General features: G+C 39.9%; 1 protein-coding gene across 1 annotated transcript in view; it reads right to left on the bottom strand.

Moving 5' to 3' along the window:
- Positions 1–21,767, bottom strand: part of npr2 (natriuretic peptide receptor 2) — a 104,409-nt gene that overhangs the window by 63,800 nt on the left and 18,842 nt on the right. The window contains exons 2-4 of the mRNA XM_033975971.2: positions 19,498–19,682; positions 12,690–12,803; positions 10,081–10,216 (exon numbers count right to left, since the gene is read on the bottom strand). Coding sequence (XP_033831862.1) covers positions 10,081–10,216; positions 12,690–12,803; positions 19,498–19,682 — 435 coding nt within the window. The remainder of the gene's footprint in view (positions 1–10,080; positions 10,217–12,689; positions 12,804–19,497; positions 19,683–21,767) is intronic.

The following is a 21,767-nucleotide window of genomic DNA, read 5'->3' as shown; positions in this document are numbered from 1 at the left end:
CACCAGTGCACACAGACATTGGGGGTGAGACGGGTTAAGAGTCTTGCCCAAGGACACAACAACAGCATCCACCTGTAGGAGCGGGATTTGAACCTTCAGACCAGTGGAAGGTTTCAGCGAAGGTCATCTGGACACTTTTTGCAATCAAGACGTTTCGGCTCCCGTCCAGAAGCTACGTTCAATTTCATGGTACTGGTTTGAGGCACGAGGATTTAACCAAGTCCAATTAACAAAGCTGAAGGTGAGACAGCGACGCACATTTTTCATTTATCTGTATTTAAACAGGCCCCCTCCGGCCCGGAGGGGGCCTGGTTTGGGAACCACAGGATTTCATCTCTGCTGTTTGCAGATGATGTTGTCCTGATGGCTTCTTCGAGCCAGGACCTGCAGCAGGCACTGGGGCGGTTTGCAGCCGAGTGTGAAGCGGCTGGGATGAGAATCAGCTCCTCCAAATCCGAGGCCATGGTTCTCGACCGGAAAAAGGTGGTTTGCTCTCTCCGGGTGGGTGGTGAGTCTCTGCCCCAAGTGGAGGAGTTCAAGTATCTCGGGGTCTTGTTCACGAGTGAGGGAAGGATGGAGCGGGAGATTGACAGGCGGATCGGTGCAGCGTCTGCAGTGATGCGGTCGCTGTATCGGTCCGTTGTGGTAAAGAAGGAGCTGAGCCGGAAGGCGAAGCTCTCGATTTACCGGTCAATCTACGTTCCTACCCTCACCTATGGTCATGAGCTTTGGGTAATGACCGAAAGGACAAGATCGCGGATACAAGCGGCTGAAATGGGCTTCCTCCGCAGAGTGGCCGGGCGCACCCTTAGGGATAGGGTGAGGAGCTCGGTCACACGGGAGGAGCTCGGAGTAGAGCCGCTGCTCCTACACGTTGAGAGGAACCAGCTGAGGTGGCTCGGGCATCTGCTCAGGATGCCTCCTGGACGCCTCCCTAGGGAGGTGTTCTGGGCATGTCCCACCGGGAGGAGGCCCCGGGGAAGACCCAGGACACGCTGGAGGGACTATGTCTCTCGGCTGGCCTGGGAACGCCTTGGGGTCCCACCGGAGGAGCTGGAGGACGTGTCCGGGGTGAGGGAAGTCTGGGAGTCCCTGCTTAGACTGCTGCCCCCGCGACCCGGCCCCGGATAAGCGGAAGAAAATGGATGGATGGATGGATGTATTTAAACAGGGAGAACCCAACGAGAGTACCAGACTCTCATGAGCGCTGTGTCAATACAAACAAAACAAATGACTCTCTAGGTTCCTTTAAAACATTAAAAACAGGAGCAGATGTGATTATTAATATTTATCACCACATTATTAAAGTGCATTAGTGTCACCATCTCTTTTACATGTCCTTGAAATGTTCTGTCTTTGTGAAGCAGAATAACCAAAAGCTCCACCACTGCTGTAAACTCAAATTGACCACATGATGATGATGATGATTTATTTTCAAATGGACACAATCCAAACATCTCTGTAAACGGAGCGACGGGCCGTGCCCCGAGTCAGACCTGCTAATGACTCTGTGCTTCCACTAAATGAAAACCAGATTAAAGTGATTGGTTTTCTGAACGTTCTAGATGTGTATCAGCTCATCATTAACATGGTCATTATCTGATGTTTTTACATAAAACTAATGGAATTGAAATGGTAATGAGTAATGCAATTAGTATTGGATCATACGAGGTCCAGGCAGAGAGATGCAGGGTGATTCATGCACAGAGAAACCCAGAGGTGAGACTTCCAGGGCCCTAGTGATGAGTCCGAGTGAGTGCTTTTGATTAACTTTTGACTTATTTATTTAAAGGTCCTATATTACAATTATTAGAATATGATTTTCTGGTCTATGTTATGCTGTTGGCTGAGTTCTTCTCTCAAACAAAAAAGACTCTCTTCTACCTTGTGATGTCATGTGGTAATACAGGAAGTGCTCCACTGTGTTTTTTAAAGCTGTTAACTTGAAAACTACCAGTTCTTGACATCACAAAGTGGAACAGAGCATTTTGAGGTTTGGAGACAGACAAATAATGCAGGATTACTCAAACATATGTGAATGAAACTAAACACAACTCCTCCTTTCTGGCAACATAACGTAAAAGAGAAGGAAGGAATCATCGGACAACACAGTTCTCCAACCGTGAAGTTTTGTGTAGAGGTTTCAGCAGTAGTCATCCAGACTCTGAAAGACATTTTGACTCTCATCCAGAAGCCTTTTTTAATCTGATGGTACTGAGGTTTGAGGCTCTAGGATTTATTTATGTGATTCTCAAACTGAAAATGGCTTCTGGACGGGAGCTGAAACGTCTTGATTGTAAAAAAACAGGGTCCAGATGACTATTGCTGAACCCTGACTACTGCTGAAATCTTTTATTAAGTCGTTTTAGATCAATATTGTGATTTAAAATGCTCAAAATATAACATAATGATCTACGGGTGTCATAGATTATAACTACAGGGCAGACAAGGTTAGATGGTGGACACATGGAGAAAATATCAGTATATATAAGAACTCTGCGTATTTCTCCAGTTGATACTTTGCAGTAACATCGCGCGAGGGGTGTTCTACATGAATATCTATGGCGGATGTTCATCAGTTGCCATGGTGACACAATGCCCACATTAGCAAACACAAGCAAAAACGTTTTTTCAGTCTGAAAACTCTACAAAAAAAAACATTTGCAGGAACCTGTGATCAATGTGAGCGTTGTTTAAATGTTAGATTTTCCACACAAAAAAAATGCGATTAACTGAAAAACCGTTAACTGTAGCTCGCTTGTGAGTGTATTTTCATGTGAGCGAGACTCGTTTAACAGCACAAATCAGCTCACCTGTTGTAGTTCCAGCTAAATCAGTTCTTTGTGGTCAGACTGTGTTAAAGTAAAGCTCAGATTAAAGTCTGACAAAGCCGCAGACAGCGTGTTTACAGTTATACAGCATCACAGCCCCGGGGAATGTTAATGACATCAGCTGCAAAATATCAATAGGTTTGAGTTGATAACCACCGCGCTGATACGTCATCGTCATCATCCCTCACTCCCCTCACTCCCCTCACTCCCCCACAAATGCAAATTATTTATTGTCATGCACAATACTAGTCAAAAACTTAGACGTTTCTTCTTTCTATTCATGACTTTTCACTATTATCATTGACTATATTCTCAGTGAAGGCATCAAAACTATGAATAGACACATATGGAGCGTCGCAAACAAAAAATATTAACTCAAACTCACTCTTTTTTAGATTTTAACCCACACCCTTCGCTTTGATCACTGTTTTGCACAATCTTGTCATTCCACTAATGAACCCCGACAAGTCACATGAAGTTCACTGAGAGACGGACAACGGTTTGCAGCGCTGTCGACAAAGCAAACGGTGGATACTTTAAGGAATTTGAACGTAAAATATAACAAAATATTAGCCTGTTGGAGCCTGCTTATATCGCTAAAGTAAATATAGACAATAAACGATAATATTGAAGCTCATTATAACGCAGGTAAATTGGACTCAAATGCAACGCAAAGAGAACAGTCAAATGTCTTAGTAAATGCAACAGAAAAATTTCCAACAGACTATTTCAAATGAGTTTATATATATATATATATAGATGACCCTGGGCTGATTAGCAAAACGAGAGACAGCTGCAGGGAAAACGCCGGAACAGGCTGGAAAACGGAGCTGGACTGGGGGATGAACATGCAAACAGGCAGAACTGTGACACTCATTTTTGCCACTGACGCAACAATCCAAGAGCAGATTTATATCACAAAAACTATTGTAAATCTAACATATCATAAAAAAAACATGAGTTACAATAAAACAAAGTTATTTATTCAACCAAAGATGATACAGCCTCTAGATTTCCAAGTACTACAAACAAAAAGTACCAAAGTAAATATTGATCCCCCAAAAAATATTGTTCCTTAGGCCTTCCACCAGGTCTAAAAATATTTATAGTTGAATTATTTCATTTTTGTTTCTTTGCTGCATATCTTGCTTCGTATATTTGCTGTATTCACTGTGTACATAAAATATAGAAAATGCTAAAAGAAGTTGTGTCCACACTTTTGACCAGTAGAGTAAGTGTATATATTGCAGAGAGCAGAAGACCCGGGGACAGTTACAGCACCCAGAGATCACCCGGGTACACTCACTGTTCATAAAGGTCTCGTTAACCTTATCCTACAGTCACAAGCAAACTTTTGGTGAACTCCGGGTATTTCAGTTTGTTTACTTCTGTCAGATCGGTTTAAGTTCATACTCTCTGCCTTATTAGACTGTCCTTATAGTGTTTATCCCTCTGGAGCGCTGCATTTCCTCCAGCAGTAGCTTATTTCATGCTTGATTGTTCTGACAGCGGTAGCCATCTTGAACAGAAGCCACTTGAAATGAATTAGCTGTGCCATAATTGCAGCATGGGGCTTAAATGAGCTGGCAACACCGGTCATGACAAGTCTTTGACCGTGTCCCGCAGCACGCACAGCCAAACAGACATTTCCTATTACATGCTCAAATACATTTAATTGGAGTTTTGATTTAAGCGTTAGCCGTTCTATTGTTTTCATTCGCGTAAAAACAACCTGTTACATTTAAATTAGAAAGATCACGCTGGGTCTGACTGGTTTACGTCGTATTGTACAAGTTCATGAAGCTCCTCTCTGAACTTGTGTAGATAATTTCCAATGCGTAAAGTCTTTTTTAAATCTTTTTTTGTGTGGTTATTTTGGTGCAAACTACGTAAATTTGCAGTTTCCTGGTCAAAAATGTCTATATCTAAGTTTGGCCTGCCTTCAATTGCCTCTGTAATTAAATTTGATTGTTGATTCTGCAGAAATCTGTGCTGTTTTTCAGTCCTGCGTTTTGTTTTATTTTTTTCCTTTTTTGACATGAACAGTTCACGCATCTCTCTGATTGGTTAATCCACCTGTCAGTCACACCCTCAGGAATCACGGAAACAGGATACAGTTGTTAAAGTTTTGTCAAAGCGTCCGATTCTGACCGCACACGTAAGCAATTTCCAGTAGTTGGTGACATCGCACAGGACTGCCAGGTGTTTCTCATTACAAACACCTGGCTGAAGGGGTGGAGTCTAAAGTGTGGATGCCTGTTAGACCAATCGCACTGTTCTTTATACCTCCAGACCCCGCCCCTCCTCCTCATTCACTTTCCCCTTTAGTCCTCCAGGTATTGTCCAGTTTAGCAGCTCTGTTTTGTTTAGATGTTTAGTCCCACTTTAAATGAGCCTCCCTGAACGACTAACAAATGAGTAATACTAAAATTTGTAAGAGGCCATTTGGGTTATTTTGCAGACACTTTATCATAATTTAATCGACATGCAGTACCAAAGCTAAAAGAGTAGTTTAACAGATTGAACAATAAGGGCAAAATCGACTAAGGGAATTCTTGTTGGACTAAAGTCACGTGCTGCCGATTGATTGGTCGACTAACAAGGGGGCGTGGCAAAAGCTCTCAAGCTCTGTACCTGACCCAAACTGCACTAACAAGACTACACCTGCAGGGGGAGTTTATGTAAAAATTACTATTCATGCAGAAATGTACAAAAAAGTCACTGACAGGTGAACTTTTGTTTCTAAATATTTTTCTGTTATTTTTTCAGAGCATTTAGAATGACCCTTCCCACATTAATCTGAGCAAATGCAGCACCGAGGAACGAACCCTCATTGTACAGTGGTACTTTGAGTCACATGGGTCAAATTCAGAGATGCCCCGAGCGTAAACGCCATTAAAGGAATAATAAGTGGTTTTCAAAGACAGGGGGCAGTATGTGATCTCCACAGACCTGACTAGTCCTGATTTCTTCCTGTGGGGCGATCTTAAAGAAAAGGTGTTTGTGAATAAACTTCAGACAATAAACAACTTAAAACGTAATATCGAGGATCAAATAAGAGACATAAGCCGGAAATGCTTTAAATGTTATGTAAAGTGTGTTGGATCGAGCTGTTCAGGGACAAACCGTAAATGGTGGACAAATCATTAGGTCATTTTTACTTCTCCTAGTTTAAGTAGTGATAAGTTCAAGTGTAAGTGAACAATTATGACTATATATATTGCCAAAAATCTCGGAGGTTCAGTTTACCTACTGCTAAAATTTGGTGAGTATAACTTAAGAATGATAGGAGCTATTGAAGATTTAGTGTCCGTATTTACCGGTATATAAAGGCAGATTAAACTCCTCTTTTCTGCTTTTGTCCCACATAAATCACTAGAATTGAAATAAAATACTTAGTCTCACAAAGAACTACAGCCCAAATATTGCGATTGTGGCTAAGATTTAGGTATAAAAAGTAGGATTGTGTTTAGACAGAGATTTCAAACATTTTTCTATAACAAGACAAGATCATTTGTTATAGCAGAGGCCCTTCTTATTATGTAAATAACTGCAGCTTTTATGATTTAATAATAGCACAAACTCTGACTAATTCTGAATTGACTCTGACAGATTGTGCAGCCCTGGTGATAATAGATGAGTTGACTTTTTGAAGCATTTCTCAATCACTAAGGCTGAACTGCAATCAACATCACTTCACAACTTTTATGGCAGCAATTAGCGAATCACAAAGACAGCAATTATAATAGAAGTATAATGTCCTCAGCAGGAAGCTCCACACTGTCTCCATCAAGGTTGTGCCGGTTGTAGCTTAGATTACTATAAACATGTTCTAAAACGCTTTTACTTTACATTTAGCGTTTAATGACCCTCTGCAAAATGAACGGACTTTTGGTTTTCACGACAAAATGAGAGTTGTCATTTTTACCAGAGTTTTTTTTATTTTTTTATGCCTGAATAGTCACTAATGAAATGTATTGAAATTAAATGTCCCGTCAGTGTTGCCAGATCCGCACTTTTTCAGAGGAAAATGGGCAGCTTTAACCAGAAGTGAGAGTAACGTAACTTTAAAATAATATTACTCAAGGTGAAGTACAAAGTAGTGGCCCAAGAAATGCTGAGCAGCTTGCCCAACACCTTAATCCAAATGATTTATTCAATCTACTGCAATTTGGTTTCAGGAGGAATCATTCCACTGAAACAGCATGCTACTACTTCCTTGAGGAAATCAAATTAAGTCTAGACCAGGGTGGAGTAGTTGGAGCTGTCATCTTTTACTTGCTCCAGGGGTCTGACACTATTCTTCGCAATAAATTTGAGCTGCAAATCTGCACGTTAGGGGTACCGCAGGGCTCAATCCTCGGGCCCCCTTTTTTTTTTTTTTTGTCTATTTATAAACGACCTCCCCTCAGTGTGTGGTGTCAAAATAATTATGTACACAAGTGAGGTAGCCAAGAGACTGACAACAGACAGAAGAAAAGTGAGTAAAGTGGCAGCCTGGTTTCAGAGTTTTTGTGTTGTATTAAATGTAGATAAGACTGTTGCCATCTACACTGGCCAAAAGAAAAAAAAAGGCTTTGTGCAGCGGTCAGACTCTAACATCATCAATGCAAGAGGTGAAAAATTAATGCAACACTGGATGGAATTAAATCGTGTGACATTTCAGAAGCGAAATCGAAACAATGCCAACAACAATTAGTGTGTTTTTTTGGTGGCGTCTTTTTTTTTTTTTTGGTCAGGCAGTGTATTTTACCAACAAGAATAACTTAAAAAACTACACCAATATTTTTATAAATGATGAGAAAATTTAAACTGTTGTAAATTTACTTACTTAGATGTCACCTTAGATTAAACTTTAATTAAAAACTTTAAAATCACACCAAAAAATGGAGGCCTCGTACATGTATTTTAACTAATTTTCATGTCACTTTTCTTGTACTGTATGAAGATTTGGCCAAAGACTTGCAAAACAGCCTTGAAACCTGTTGAATCTTCGCGTAAACGAGCGGTCAAGGTTCACAATAAGAACCCCCTATTCTTGAAAACATCATTTATAAAACTTTGAAAATCTAATGATATATGCTAATATTTGTTCGCTTTTCAAAAATGTCCAGGGAGCTGCTCCTCCTCTGAAGGGTTTTGTCTCTCTGAACTCAGACAAAACATTTCGACTGACACGCTCACCCAGAGGAGAGTGCAGTGTCCTCAAATGTAAGATGGCACTCACCAAATCAGCCTTTTCCTCTGGTGCTGTGAGTCAGTGGGTAATTTGCCAACAGAGAGTCTAACCTGCAGGTTTTCAAATGTTTGCACGTCTGACGAAGAAGTGGCTGATCTCTAAACAAGTTTGTGCACATTAAGGATGGATGTGATTTGAATGATAAGTAGGAAGTAGAAAGTGTTTGTGCACATTTAAAGCCTTGATGAAGCGGTGATGTTGTTTTTAGAATAGTATTTGAATGATGTGACCCCAGGTAATCTGTTTGATTTGTTTTTTGGTCAATTTATCCATAAGCATTGAATTCATATTTTCAGTATTTCCACCAACCTGCTCAGGGACAACAAGTGTAAATGAACATTCCTGCTATAAATTGGTATCAGCATCTGTTTTGTCTTTTGTCTTGTATTATTGAAGTAAGAATAACTGTCAGGACGCATCTGATTCATGTCATTTGAAGGTCAAAACATATAACATAATAAGACAGACATGAAAATGAAAAAAACAACAAGAAGCACAAATGTTCAAACGATTTCATATTGTCGACATAAAGCTCTTGTCACTTGTACTCTTAGCCCGTTTTCACACATGTTAGTGGCTCTGTGGACCGACCCCAGTCCACACTAGATTTAGTTTTATTAACTTTACATTTGGGTCGGCCACACACACCACGCATCAGCATCGTTCACCCCAAACACGCACCATAAAACGAATGGGAGCGACATAAGCTGATCACTGAACTTATTTCTATGACAACGCACTTCACCTGTACGCAGTGGTCTTTTCTTTCACCTGTGGCTAAATACATGGTGAGGACGCTACGTGTTGGTGGAGGAGAAAACACAGACAGACCCAGGCTCATGTGCGCAGAAGAACAACCAAAAAAGTACTCTGAAAAGTACAATTTCTTTAAAAAATGACTCAAGTAAGTGTAACTGAGTACTACCACCTCTGCGTTTAACTGTTATTGGACTTGAGCAGAGCCATTTTCCATTTCCCATGAAAACAAAGAGTTATTTATAGCCTATTTCTTAATACAAGTCCTTAATTTCAGTGACAATTCATCATCTCCAAATCCATCGGCACTCTGGGGAGCGGCTCTTTCTGTGAGAGAGTGAAAGTCACAGAAGGAGCACTACTTTTACAAATACGGTATAAATGTGTTTGTCAGTTTTCAGACGCTGTTGTTTGGGTTTGGTAGAGGAAGTCTTCACCCCGTCCTGTTGCTGGTGAGAGTTTACCAGAGTTGCCAGATTTTCAGAGAGAAACAAGCGACCAAGCAATTGAAAAAAACCCAAAACAAGCACCTTCAGTTCCACAAAAAGAAGCCCAAGAACGAAACAACTAGTTAAACATTGCTAATGAGACGTGCATGTTTGTATTTGCACATTTAACATCAATAACAGTTTTAAAATATGGTAAAACAGGTTGAATATTTGTCATTCCTGGGTCTATAAATATGAAACAGAACTGAAAAAAGGCCAAAAAAAAAAACTACCTCTTTTTATTATTACACATCTTGTTTTGAAATGCTATGTTCATAAACAATTTTTTAACAGGTTTAATAAGTTTTAGTTTTCTTTTTAACGCTCTGAGTCTCTCCGCCTCCCTTTGCTCCCTGTGCTAAGTCACTCCCCCTTGAGAGCACTATCACATCACAGGGTGATCAGTGTGCACTCCGCTAATTAAACTACTACATCGCATCAGGTTTGTGACGTTGTAATGTACCGTTTACTGTTTTTGTACTGTGGGAGCATGGGTGACGTAGACTTTGATTAGTAGAGAGATCGCTAGATTACTCAAACATGCATGGATGACATCTAGAACTTCTTCAGGCATGTTTTTGATAAGAGCACAACGTTATAACATGGTAGAAACTTCCAAAAAGTTGATTTTGCATGATACCTCCTCTTGAAAAGATCTCACAGGAGCTAGCCCAAAAAAACTTGTGACTTTCATGTGAATTTCCCAAAAACTTTCCAAAAAAAGAAACCCCGAGTGGCTATAATGAACCACATTTGTTTAGCTTACCCCAGAATCGTCGGTTCTGTGTCCTCATGGTGATGTTGATGCCGTCGTTCACAGCTCCTCCCTCGGCCAGAGTCTCCTCCAGAGCCATGGCGTACAGCAGGAAGCCGTCATAGAAGCTGCCTGCGATGTAGTCCATCTGCACGGGCAAAGAGCAGCGGTGAGAACGGGAGCACGAAAGCAGACTTTGAAATGGAAATGCATTCGATGAAGGTCTGATATTATGCCTTTTTAAAAATTTTGTTAACCCTGCTCTTCTGCGGGTTGTGTCTTAAAACATGAAAAAAAGTAGTTCATTTTAAACAGTTTGCAGTGGTTCAAAGTGGTTCAAAGTTATTCCTCATTTAACTTATACATTCAGAGCATTCTAATCATTCACCACAATGAGTTTATAAGCATCACAGAGTTGTTAAGAGATGATGTCACTTCCGGGTCCAACTGGCTGATTTCTAGCTGAGATCAAAACTAATTATTTTGATGCAATATATATGTAGTTGGGCAAAACATGAGCGAATTTTATTGAATTACATGAAAACGTTGAGTAGCTGCAGCTCCTTTAACTTTGCAGCCAATTTTTCGGCCTAATTCTTATCTTTGCAAGTACGCTGTGATAAAACTACAAATGAGAACAGTTTCTACAAAAAGCAGCTGAATGTAACTGCTTTTCTAGCTCGCGCGACAAAGACGTGAGTTTAATGTGGAAAATCAAATGGACTCAAACAAACAGCGCAGCGAGGCCGGCTCCAGAACCACACATTTAGTCCATTGTTAGTGAAAACATGATGTGCTCATGAAAAGACGGATCAGAGGCGCAGCTCGTAAATGCTAACAGCGTGTTCGTCATTAGCTTACGCACGCGTTCGGGTTTATGTACTTATAAAAGAATAGCTTGTAATGCTGCGCTTACTACTGGTATTGGCCTGTCTGTAGTTTCAAACGGAGAGAAAGCTTGATTTGGATTTATGATTTAATACTAAACATTGTCCTTGGTGTTTATGATTAAAAAGAATCACGCTTCAAGAAAATTATTCAGTTAAACCTAATCATTTGGTTAGTGACTTTTACTTTTCTAAATATTTAAACTAGACTCCTAAAATTGTATATTTAAATTACTTCTTATTAATAATGCATTAGTCTTATACAGCGCTTTTCCAGACGCTGAAAGTCACTTTACAATTTCGTGCATTATTCATTCACTCCGGGCAGACTGATGGAAGCGAGGCTGCCAATCTGCACCATAAGCCCTTCTGCCCACCACCAACACAAACATATTCATGGTGGAGAAGGACCCAATGACAGAATGCTTCATAAACTGTATAAAAAAGGACTGAGCGAGTGTGACGTCACCCACGGCGTTCAGCTCCAGCCAAATGTAGCTCATCGAGGCTGGCAGTTATAGGGACGAATCTGGAGCCGAGTTACATATTTGGAAATCTGACCACGAGTATCAACCAAAGAGGTAAGTCCCCTTCTCGCCCGCACCATTAGTTTAGCAGGGAGACGGCACTTAGCAACACTGTCAACGAAATCTGTTGCTAACCGGCTAATACGAACATTTTAAGACCAAAATGACGAGCCTGACAGCAGCAGTTTTTTCCTGTCGATGAAGCCGGAAGCGCGTCCATGATCACTTTCTATTTGGAACATGCCGGCTAGCACAATAGTTATGTCCATTTATATATACATGCATGTCTATGGTGCGCACTAGACTCGCAGGGGTGTCAAACTCAATTTCACCGAAGGCCACAACAGCAAAATGCCTTCAAATTTGCATAGATGGAAAAAATATGACTGTAACTGCGGATCTCCTGATAAACTGACATTTTAAGACAATAATACATTTTAATTTATCTTGTCACGGGCCACAAAAAATGACGTGGAGGACAACATTTGACCCGTGGGCCTTGAGTTTGACACATGTGCACTAGAGCCACTGCGCACACACTGTTGCACCTCATATTCCCGGCTGAATGAATTCATAGTCTAGATTGTAAACCTTTTAGTGTATTTTACTTGTGTACAAATACTGATTTTTCCTAAAACCCCCGATTTAAATTGCCACTGGGAGTAAAGCTGCTGTTGGGAGAAACGGACTCCGAGTAAATGGAACGTTTGTTGAGCCTTGACTGAGCCTTGACAAAAGTTGAAGCCAGTAGCTCTAAAAATGAGCTTTGGACTTGTTAAAAAGGAAAAATGTTCTGACAGAATTCATATAAAAGTCTGTCAAATGTGTTAGAAATTAGCCTGAGTCTTATTTGTGAGCTTGGTACACAAACTGAGTGATACTTCCAAGAGCGTTACAGGTTCCCAATGGTGTTTTTCATGCCTAGAAGCTTAACAGTTCCCTTTAATCAGACGTTTGACTAAATGGAATGAATGAAGAGCAGATATTAAAAGATTTAAAACCGAGCTAGAGGCGGTAACAAAAAACTACGCTTGAATTTGCCAAAAATGTCCCTAACTTCATATATTTGACCAGGTTTAGGTTAATACCTCTGTAACTACTGATCTATTTCTGCAAATGAAACAAAAACTGACACCTCCTTCTGCATATTTCATTTTAAAAAGACCATATTATCAACAGAAGAGGAAAAAAACGTGGAGATACTGACCAGTGAAGGCTGGAGGTGGATGCCAAACTCCCGGTGTGCGCGGGCGTGAAGCTCCCTCTGGAAGGTCTTGTACTCGGGGTTATCCGGGGCCCGATACGTGATCACAAACACCGACTGAGGACGACAGAAACGGGGGAATAGTTAGAAGAGAGGCCAAGGGAAGGACCTAATGGCATGAACGACTATCAAAGTAGCCTGTTCTTTTGGAGATTTTTACTGGATGTCGTCACTAATTTATCGGAATTTGGGGTTTTACATGAAGTAACAGAGATTTTTTTGGTTCAGAGGTGGGCACGATATGTCATCTAACTTTTACAGTCCAGTAAATGAGAAATTGCACCAAGAACACTCACTATTCAGTTGTTATCTTGGCCTACGTCATCAGAGGTGTAATACTCCCTACAACAGAAGCGTAGCCAAACTGGAGTGTACTAGACTGGAACAGACAACACTATCACAACATGTTGAGGGTTTATGTCTCCGGGAATCAGGTTACTACAGTTTATTCTACAACAATAATCTTTTGTGCAATACTTGAACCTCAACTGAGACATTCACAAATACACAAACACATTTCAGCACAAATGAGAACTGTGCTGAAATGTGTTTGTGAATGTCTGGGTTGAGGCTCAAATTACAAAAATATAAACACACTAAATTGTCAATATTCCCCACTATTGATGAACGGCACTGCCAAAGGACTCGCAGAGATGTATTTACAGACCACTGCTTTTGAGTTTGTGCTGCTTTCCATCATTTCAAGTGCCACGTTTAGTTTCGTGAACAAATTGTTGCTCTCTAGACCTAAACTGTGTGCATATTTTTATCATTTAACACAAAAACATGAAAGAATATAATAATAAAAACCTGACCTGGCACGGTTAGGTCGCACTGGCCTTTTAATCTGTATCATATATCTACTTTTACATGCAAAATATTCAAATACTTGTACTTTAAGAATAAAAAAAAGTATTTCAAACCGATTTTCAGAAGTGTTGATGTGTAAATGTGATATTTATAAAGATTTGTGTTGAAAATGATGTTGAAATAATGATTTTGTCAGCAGGATTTGTTCATGTAATTAAGTAAAAAGTAAACATGAAATAAAAAGTTAGTAGTTACTTTTTAATGCAATTAAAGAAGTGTCAGTCTTTAATACAAAACTTGATCAATGAAACTGTTTTGTGCCGTTGCAGGTATAAAAAGGCAGTGACACAGACATATAATGCAGTACAACTACATGGTGAGTGCAGATATACTGTAACTTAAGTATTTGTATTTTTTTACTCTACTTTCCACCCTTTCCCAGCTCCACAAACATGTAACTGCAGCTCTGCACAAAGCCTAATCACACTTAATGACATCTGCTGTGGCTGATACAAGCACTCAGGGTCTGGACCAGAGCCAGGACCAGAGTCAGGACCAGAGCCAGGACCAAGGGCCAAAACCTGGTCTACAGTGGGGTCAGCCACAGGTCACTCTGGGTCATTATCACATCCACTCTCCCACGCACACACAGAAAAGGATTTGTGATAAATGAGAGGCGTGAGTGGATTTCTCTGGGCTTGTGTGTCAGTAAAAAACAAACAAAAATAAAAAAGAAATGAAATTATGTGAAAATTTGTGCTGAAACATAGACTTTCTTATAATGCAGATGCTGATAAGACCAACCCAGCTCATGTAGTGTAATATTTATCTGGTGTATTGACTTTTTGGGCTCTTAAAATCAAAGGTAGGTCGTACTCAGTCACATTTACTTCAGTAGCTTTTTTAAAGAAATGATCCTTTTCAGAGTACTTTTCTAGCAGCATATGTTTACTCCTCCTCCTAATATTTTTATTGATGTAGCAGTACTCTAAACGGTGTGGTTACTTTTCCCATTGTGAGTAAATCTATGAGTGAAAAAAGTTTTAAATGACAATATGAAATGATCTGATAATTTGTGTTTCTTGCTTCGCTTCTTCAGATATGATTTAGTTTGTCTCATTTTTATGTCCATCTTTTGAAAATACCAGATTTTGAACATCATTTAGTATTTTGTCCTTCAAATTACATAAACTTCAAATATTACATCCAGACAGTTACTTTTTAAGTTACTTTTACTCGAGTAATAGTTTTCCCAAACACATTTTACTCTTACTCTGGACCAATACTTTATACTTCTTCAACTTAAGTAATGCTACTGTTACTTTTTTTTTTCAATTTAACTTAAAGTAGATTTCTAGATTTCTTTGTTTTATTCTTTATATTTTCTGTGGTTGCCGTGGTTGTGGTTGGCTGCTCTTGTGGCTGACTGGCTGACAGACTAAGCAGCATTTAAAAAAACTGTATCTTAAATTTTTTACTTAACATTTTGAGATTTTGACCAACTAAGAAGTGTAGCTTTTGGAGTTCAAAGGACAGAATGAAGTTAAGGACTATTGGACTGTGTGATTTGAGCAGTTTGTTTTTCCTGTATCCATGGCGACCCTACATGGCGCTTTCTTATGCTAACCAGCTAGGTCTGAAATGCTACAGACTCTTTAAAGCTATGCAAAAGACTTTCTACACCAAATATGGCAGAAGACGTTCCAGAGGGAATGTTCCGTCTCATCACCGACTAAAACAACAGAGCAGAAAAAGTGTAAGGCTTAGGAGACGCTTTCCTGTTGTGCGTCCAGAGCCCTCCTGGCGCCCCCTGCTGTGATAATGTGGGACACAAAGGACACAGAGAGGGACATTTTTGTTCTGAGGGCTGTTACTCTCCACAAACTGCACTGACACTGGATCTGATGACTCCACCTGTTGAGCTGCACTGAGACTTTTGCTTATTTTTTTCTTTTTTCTGAACAATGTACTTTACTCACAAACATCTGAAATACTTTATCAACAAACACGACAAGTACTCCCGCAGTAGTCTTTCCATTATTTCAGCCTCTCTGTACGGTAACAGTTGTGTGATTACTGTGGCTTCTCTGCTCCCCTGACTACACCAGGAAAACAATTACCTCCAATCATCTTATCAAAAACTGCGTCACTGACTCCACTTATACTTTTTATACTTGTACTAGAGCCAAAGTACACGCCACTGAACAACAAATACAGATGTCTGCGTAATTCCTCAGTCGTCCAGATCTGACCCAAGCCAAAAGTAAAATCTGCCAACTGGACAAAAAGTTGTAGGAGTGAAGACGAAGGACGTCCTTGAACGGGAATGGGAGACTTAGCCATCATCTTTTCCCATCTATAACTCCAGCCCCAGCCCCAAAGCAAACAAAGGAGACAAAGAGAACAATAGAACACCCATTAAGAGCTAAATAGACCGAGCCTACAAACAGAAACAACAGGTGTTTGTAGTTTCAGTGTAGTTAGCTCCTCCCTTCAGACAGAAATAAAGCAATGTCTAGCAGTTAAAGATGCACTGTGTCATTTTCCAGGGACAGGGTCTAGTCACCATCTTGTCTCCATGGAGATTTGTTGACATGTTGTACAGCACAGCATTAAATTTGTCTATCTAGCACTGAGTCGACTACAGGTGTATTCATTGTTAATAGAAAATACCTCAGAAAATATGCATTATTAGTGTGAGAATGGCAGCCTCTCCACAGATCTGACTCATAACGTGGCATATTTGCATCACCTGCTTGGACCTGTACTCAAATTTTTCCCATGTATTTGAGCAAAATTCGTCTTGCCCCAGTAGAGATATATTATATAAGCAGGTCTTTAGGTCAAAATAAGTCTTCTGTGTACTGTCTGCATCTAATTATTCATTTACTGTTAGATAATCAGGAAGTTTGCGTTATCATGCTAGTGGTTGCTTGCGTTACCATGATCGCAAAACTCCATATTGGTCTCTGAAAGTTGTGTAAAGTGCTTATAAAGTCATCGTGGTGAATAATTAGGATGCTCAGAATGCATAAGTTAAGTGAGTTCTGTTTATAACCACTCCATGGAGATGAGCAGGTGACGGACCCTCCACCCGAAAAGTCACATAATGCACCTTTAAAGGAGACTTAAACTGCGTAAAATCAACTTTTATGAGCTTTTTTAATCATGTCGCATTTGTCTATATATTTTTCTGTTTTCACCTACCCCCCATCTCCGCCCACTTGCTTGTTATTATTCAAAAGATTCAGACACCAGGTCGTACAATCAGGATTCAAAAATGTCACATAGCCATTTCTGAACAATAAAAATAAAAGATTTTAGATGTCACTCATGCATGTTTAAGTAATGTAGAGCTGGACACAAAACAATACACTACAACACATGTGTCAAACTCAAGGCCCGCGAGCCAAATCTGGCCCTCCACATCATTTTACATGGCCCGTGACAGGGTAAATTAAAAGGTATGATGGTCTTAAAAAGTAATTTTACCAGGAGATACGCAGTTACACAGCCATATTTTTACATCTAGGCTATTCATATGCAATATTTGTAAGTTGAATAAGTAATAAATACAGAAACAGTGAATTAACAAGTTTGAAAAGTAGTTAGATTTATTTTTACATCTGGCTCTTTGAGAGCAGCCATTTTACTGATGTGGCCCTCGGTGAAAATGTGTTTGACACCCCTGCACTACAACTTCACAAACCCGATGTGATGTGCAGTAGTTTCATTAGCGGAGTACACGCTGATTGTGTTGTGATAGCGCTCTGAAGGGGGAGTGACTTAGCGCAGGGATCTTAAAAGGTAACGTGGCTCGAAATATGCTATATGTTAACAATTAATACCCCATACAAGAGCAACATCCCCTCTTTAAAAATAAATCCATGGTTTTATTTCTGTTACACCTGCATTTAAACTTAATAATGTGGTTTACAATGAACAAAGTGTGAAACCATCTATGTTTGTTATGTTGTATTAATGAGGAACAGTCTTCTTTAACGCTAAATACATCACAGTCTCATTTTTGCTGTCCTGCCCATCTCTGCGCCTTTTAGACCGTCTGAAATTCTATTATTAGCAGCGCATCTTTCCAGTTCTTAAATGGAAGTGATCTTGGGTCTGCGTTCCACTCGGAGGACGAGGTTTACTCCCTAAATTGCCGACAAAAGCGATCCAGCCTCTTAATCTCTCTTCATCTCTCCTGGTTAATCTTAAGTGAATCAGGCTTTTACATCGTGGATACACATCACTCATTACACTGATTACACAGAATGGACCACATAATGGACACTCTGGTCCTGGAGGCGCAGGTCCCGGGTCCTGTGGCTCGGGTCGGTAGGGTTTGGGTGAATGAACGAAGCTGCTTCACGTTACAATAATTCTTATATCACTTTCAATAACAGACAGATGAACGCTATTTTTAGACTCTAATTTCTCATTTTGTAACAATAACGCTTTGGAATATTGATGCACTTTTTAAATTAGTTTCAAAATCATTGTAAATTGTAGTAAAAGATTAAGTTAAAATCTGTCAGCTGGACAAATCTTGTAGGAGTGAAGACGTTTCTCTGCTCATCTTCAGTTCTGGTCAGATTACTGCTGGACACTGTCTTATATCTATCTGGAGGGAGGGGCTAACTGCACTGAAACTGTAAACATCTATTGTCTCCAGTTTCAGCTGAAACTATCCTATTCAGCCCTTAACGATCCTGTTATTGTTCTCATTGTTCTGGGCCTGAGGATGGAGTTGTAGATGGGGGAGAGTTTATGTCTCAGGCCTCCATCCTGTTTAAGGAAGGATTCTCTTTCCTAACAAAAAATAGTTTCTTTAACTCTCCTCTCAAACCATTTCTTTTCTCTGGCTAAGATCTGAACCTCACTATCTTCAGAGGAGTGGTTAGTGTCTTTGAGATAAGCTGTACATCAGACTGGGGTCCTGAGCTGCTCTCACGGCGGTGTTGGTACATCCTCTTATGGAGCAGCTGTTTAGTTTCTCCAGTGTAACGCTCACTGCACTCTTCACTACAGTGAATGGAGTCGACTACATTACTTTGTTTATGGCTCGGGGTTTTGTCCTTCAGGTGAACCAGTTTTTGTCTTAAAGTGTTTGTAGGTTTGAAAAAGACAGGAATCTCATACTGTCTGAACTCTGTCTCTACACAGACATTGTTTATTGTCAATATTTTCTTCAGAAATATATCACACTTTGACCTTTTTTAGGCATAGACGGTGTTGGAAGAGAACATCTACAGTATGTCTTGGCACCACAGCATCACATTTAACTGTTGCTTGATAAAACGTTAAGTTGAAGCTGAAGTTTTAACTTAGCTGCAGTCCAAACAGATTTCTCACATTCCTGACGCGTTATTCACGATCTGATATAGGCTCAGTTTATCGAAGTGTGTTGGCTCGCTCTTTTATTAAAATTTAAAATACAAAAATTAACCTCTAATTAATGTAGCATTTAGCATTACCGTATGACTGAATGTTTTTTATTCTACACTTTTCTGTTTTTTCTTCTGTTTTAATGTTAATTTAATGATGATTATGTGTGATTATTTATGTTTAGATTTGTGTGATTTTACTGTCCTTCTTATTCTGTAAAGCACTTTGAATTACTTTGTGTACGAATTGTGCTGTACAAATAAACTTGCCTTGCCTACTTTCTAAACACAAGCGTTCTCTGGTGAAGTTTTCGTTTATAAAGTTGTGCTGGAAACATCGTTAGTGACATTCACCCGCAGATTGTTGTCCTCTGCCTGATCTTTAAGTAGCTATTTGATTTTACTGCAGCTCAGTTAAAAACCAACAAAGATTTAATAGGACAGGAAGTAGTGAAGCTAACAGTATTGCCACTCTGCAGAACAGGAGCCATATCCCCAGTAATGTAATGTGCTGTGCCCAACCCACGATCATTAACAGAGAGTCCTGCGGTTACCTTGAAGAGCTGGATTGGATCGGCCCAGTCTGGATCGGAGTTGTGCCAGGGCCGGCGCTGGCTCTGCAGGCTCTCGGCGAACACGTCCAGGTAGAAGATGGCGTAGTTCTCTGGGTCGCTGATCTCACTCTGGAACAGCTTCATGATCATCCAGAAGGTGTCCAGGGGGCCGCAGATGTAGATGACTGTCCACGAGAAAGCACAACAAGACGGCGTTAGACCCACCGTGTCAGAATGTCAGACTAGACATGTCGAGATTAAACAGTGAAGTGATAATCGTGGTTGTTTAGGTTAGAATGTAATCGAAAGAACTAAAAAAAATACAACTGGGAGGATTTCAGAAACAAAAATAGGTCATTTCAGGTTAATATAAACTCATTAATTGTACTTTATCATGTGTAAATGTTGACTGGTCACATACTAGAGGCAGTGTGATCGAAAGTGAATTAAAGCCAAATGAAAAACAGAATGAGCATCGTACTTATTCACCGCAATGAGTCTATAAGCACTTTTTTAACTTCTAGAGGCAAGTTTTTAAAGAAGATCTTGCTTGTGTTTGCTCTATAATTATAACTTATGACATCTGTGAATCATTGTTATAATTTAGACATTTTAAATCGCAATATCCATCTAAAACGACTTAATAAAAGACGCAGGTCCGCTGACTAGTGACGATGTTTATGACGATATCATCTCCTATTGTGCACTACAGTTTTCTAACGCACAACAAAGAGTCGTGTAGCTGTCGGCCCCTCCTATGAATCGCCGCGGATTTAAAAAATATTTGAGCCAAAATGAATATAGCACACTGCCGAATCCTATGTGTATCACTGATTAAGAAACTAAAATTCAAGAAGAAAGTAAGTACGTCACAGTGGGCGTGTCCCAGTGAAAAGGGGGGTTGATCTGGAATATGGCGTCTTGAAAATAAGTGATTAAAGATCGCTCAAACATCCACGGATCACTCCAAAAACAACAACTATAACATGATTAAAACATCTGACAGTCAATTTTGCAGAACAATTAGCATGCTAGCAGTACTCAGAACACAAGAGCTGCTTATACAATAAATCTGCACTGGGACGAGATAGAGATGGAACAGTATATGGAGAGAACGAAACACTTTTACATCATATAAACTGTTTTTGTAACTAAAAACAATACAACAATACAGCTGTTATTATGAGGTTACTTTTTTTTTTATCATCCTTGTGTCTGTTAGGCATGATTTTGTATGTTTGTTGTAGTTATTTTTTTGATTGTGTGTTCATTTTGCTATTCATTTTCCTTTATTTTCTTTCTCAACTGTATATGCCCATCAAAAGGGGGTCCCGGGGAAAACAGGTGTGAGGTGTGGGGTTTAAAAAAGCGAAAAAATGTAATCAAACTGCAGATGATACCAACCCTTAATTTAAAAAAAAAGTGATCACAAAAAAACCTTACAGCTGTTATCAATGTTAGTTTTGAATCTGTAGACACACAGGTAATACTTGTGAGACGACACAATACTCCCACATATCCTGTACCTTCAGAGCGTGCATTTGAGTCACTATAGAGTCAGTTCTATAGAAGAAGGTCCCTGCTGGTTCAAGTTGTCAATAAACGTCTTCCTCTGACAAAGCAAGAACATGCAGTGCCCTGTGAATGCACCCTGCCTCACACTGCCTCTTTCTTTTCAAAGATTCAAACATCAAAAATCAACTACGACGCCTTTAATCTTCCAAATTCAAGTCATTTTTTCCTCTTCCCACAGTCACACAAGGTTCCCGTCCTTCTCCTCCTCCTCCAGCATCGGCTCGCGTCTTTCTTTACGAGCCGTTGTTGTAAAGTGCAGCCCCATGATGCCCCCTGTCCCCCGTGTGTCTGTGTGCCCCGGTGCATTGTGGGAGCAGTAAACAGGAGCCCGTGATTACAGTGATCAGACGTGTCTTTTCATCAGAGTGAAAGGAAGCAGTCTCTCTCTCTCTCTCCCACTCAGTCCAATCAAAGTGTCGCACCACAGCTGAAAAGACGGGCTTGGGTTGGGAAGGAGCAGGGTTGCCAAATAACGATATTCTGGGACAATTACTCCATTTGGGAATACTCAGAGTACAATTACTTTACTCGAATCAAAAAGAATTCAGGGTCGGACAAGAGCTGAGCTTAACAACTGGGCTTCACCGATCACTTAATTAATTTTTAGTATTATTATGATTATTATTAATATTGTTATGAATGTATTATTAGTAGTAGTAGTATTATTGTTGTTGTTGTTATTATTTATTTTTATT

The sequence above is a fragment of the Periophthalmus magnuspinnatus genome, chromosome 12, assembly GCF_009829125.3.
Source record: "Periophthalmus magnuspinnatus isolate fPerMag1 chromosome 12, fPerMag1.2.pri, whole genome shotgun sequence".
NCBI classification, from domain to species: Eukaryota; Metazoa; Chordata; class Actinopteri; order Gobiiformes; family Gobiidae; genus Periophthalmus; species Periophthalmus magnuspinnatus.
This window is presented reverse-complemented; position numbering and strand designations above follow the sequence as displayed.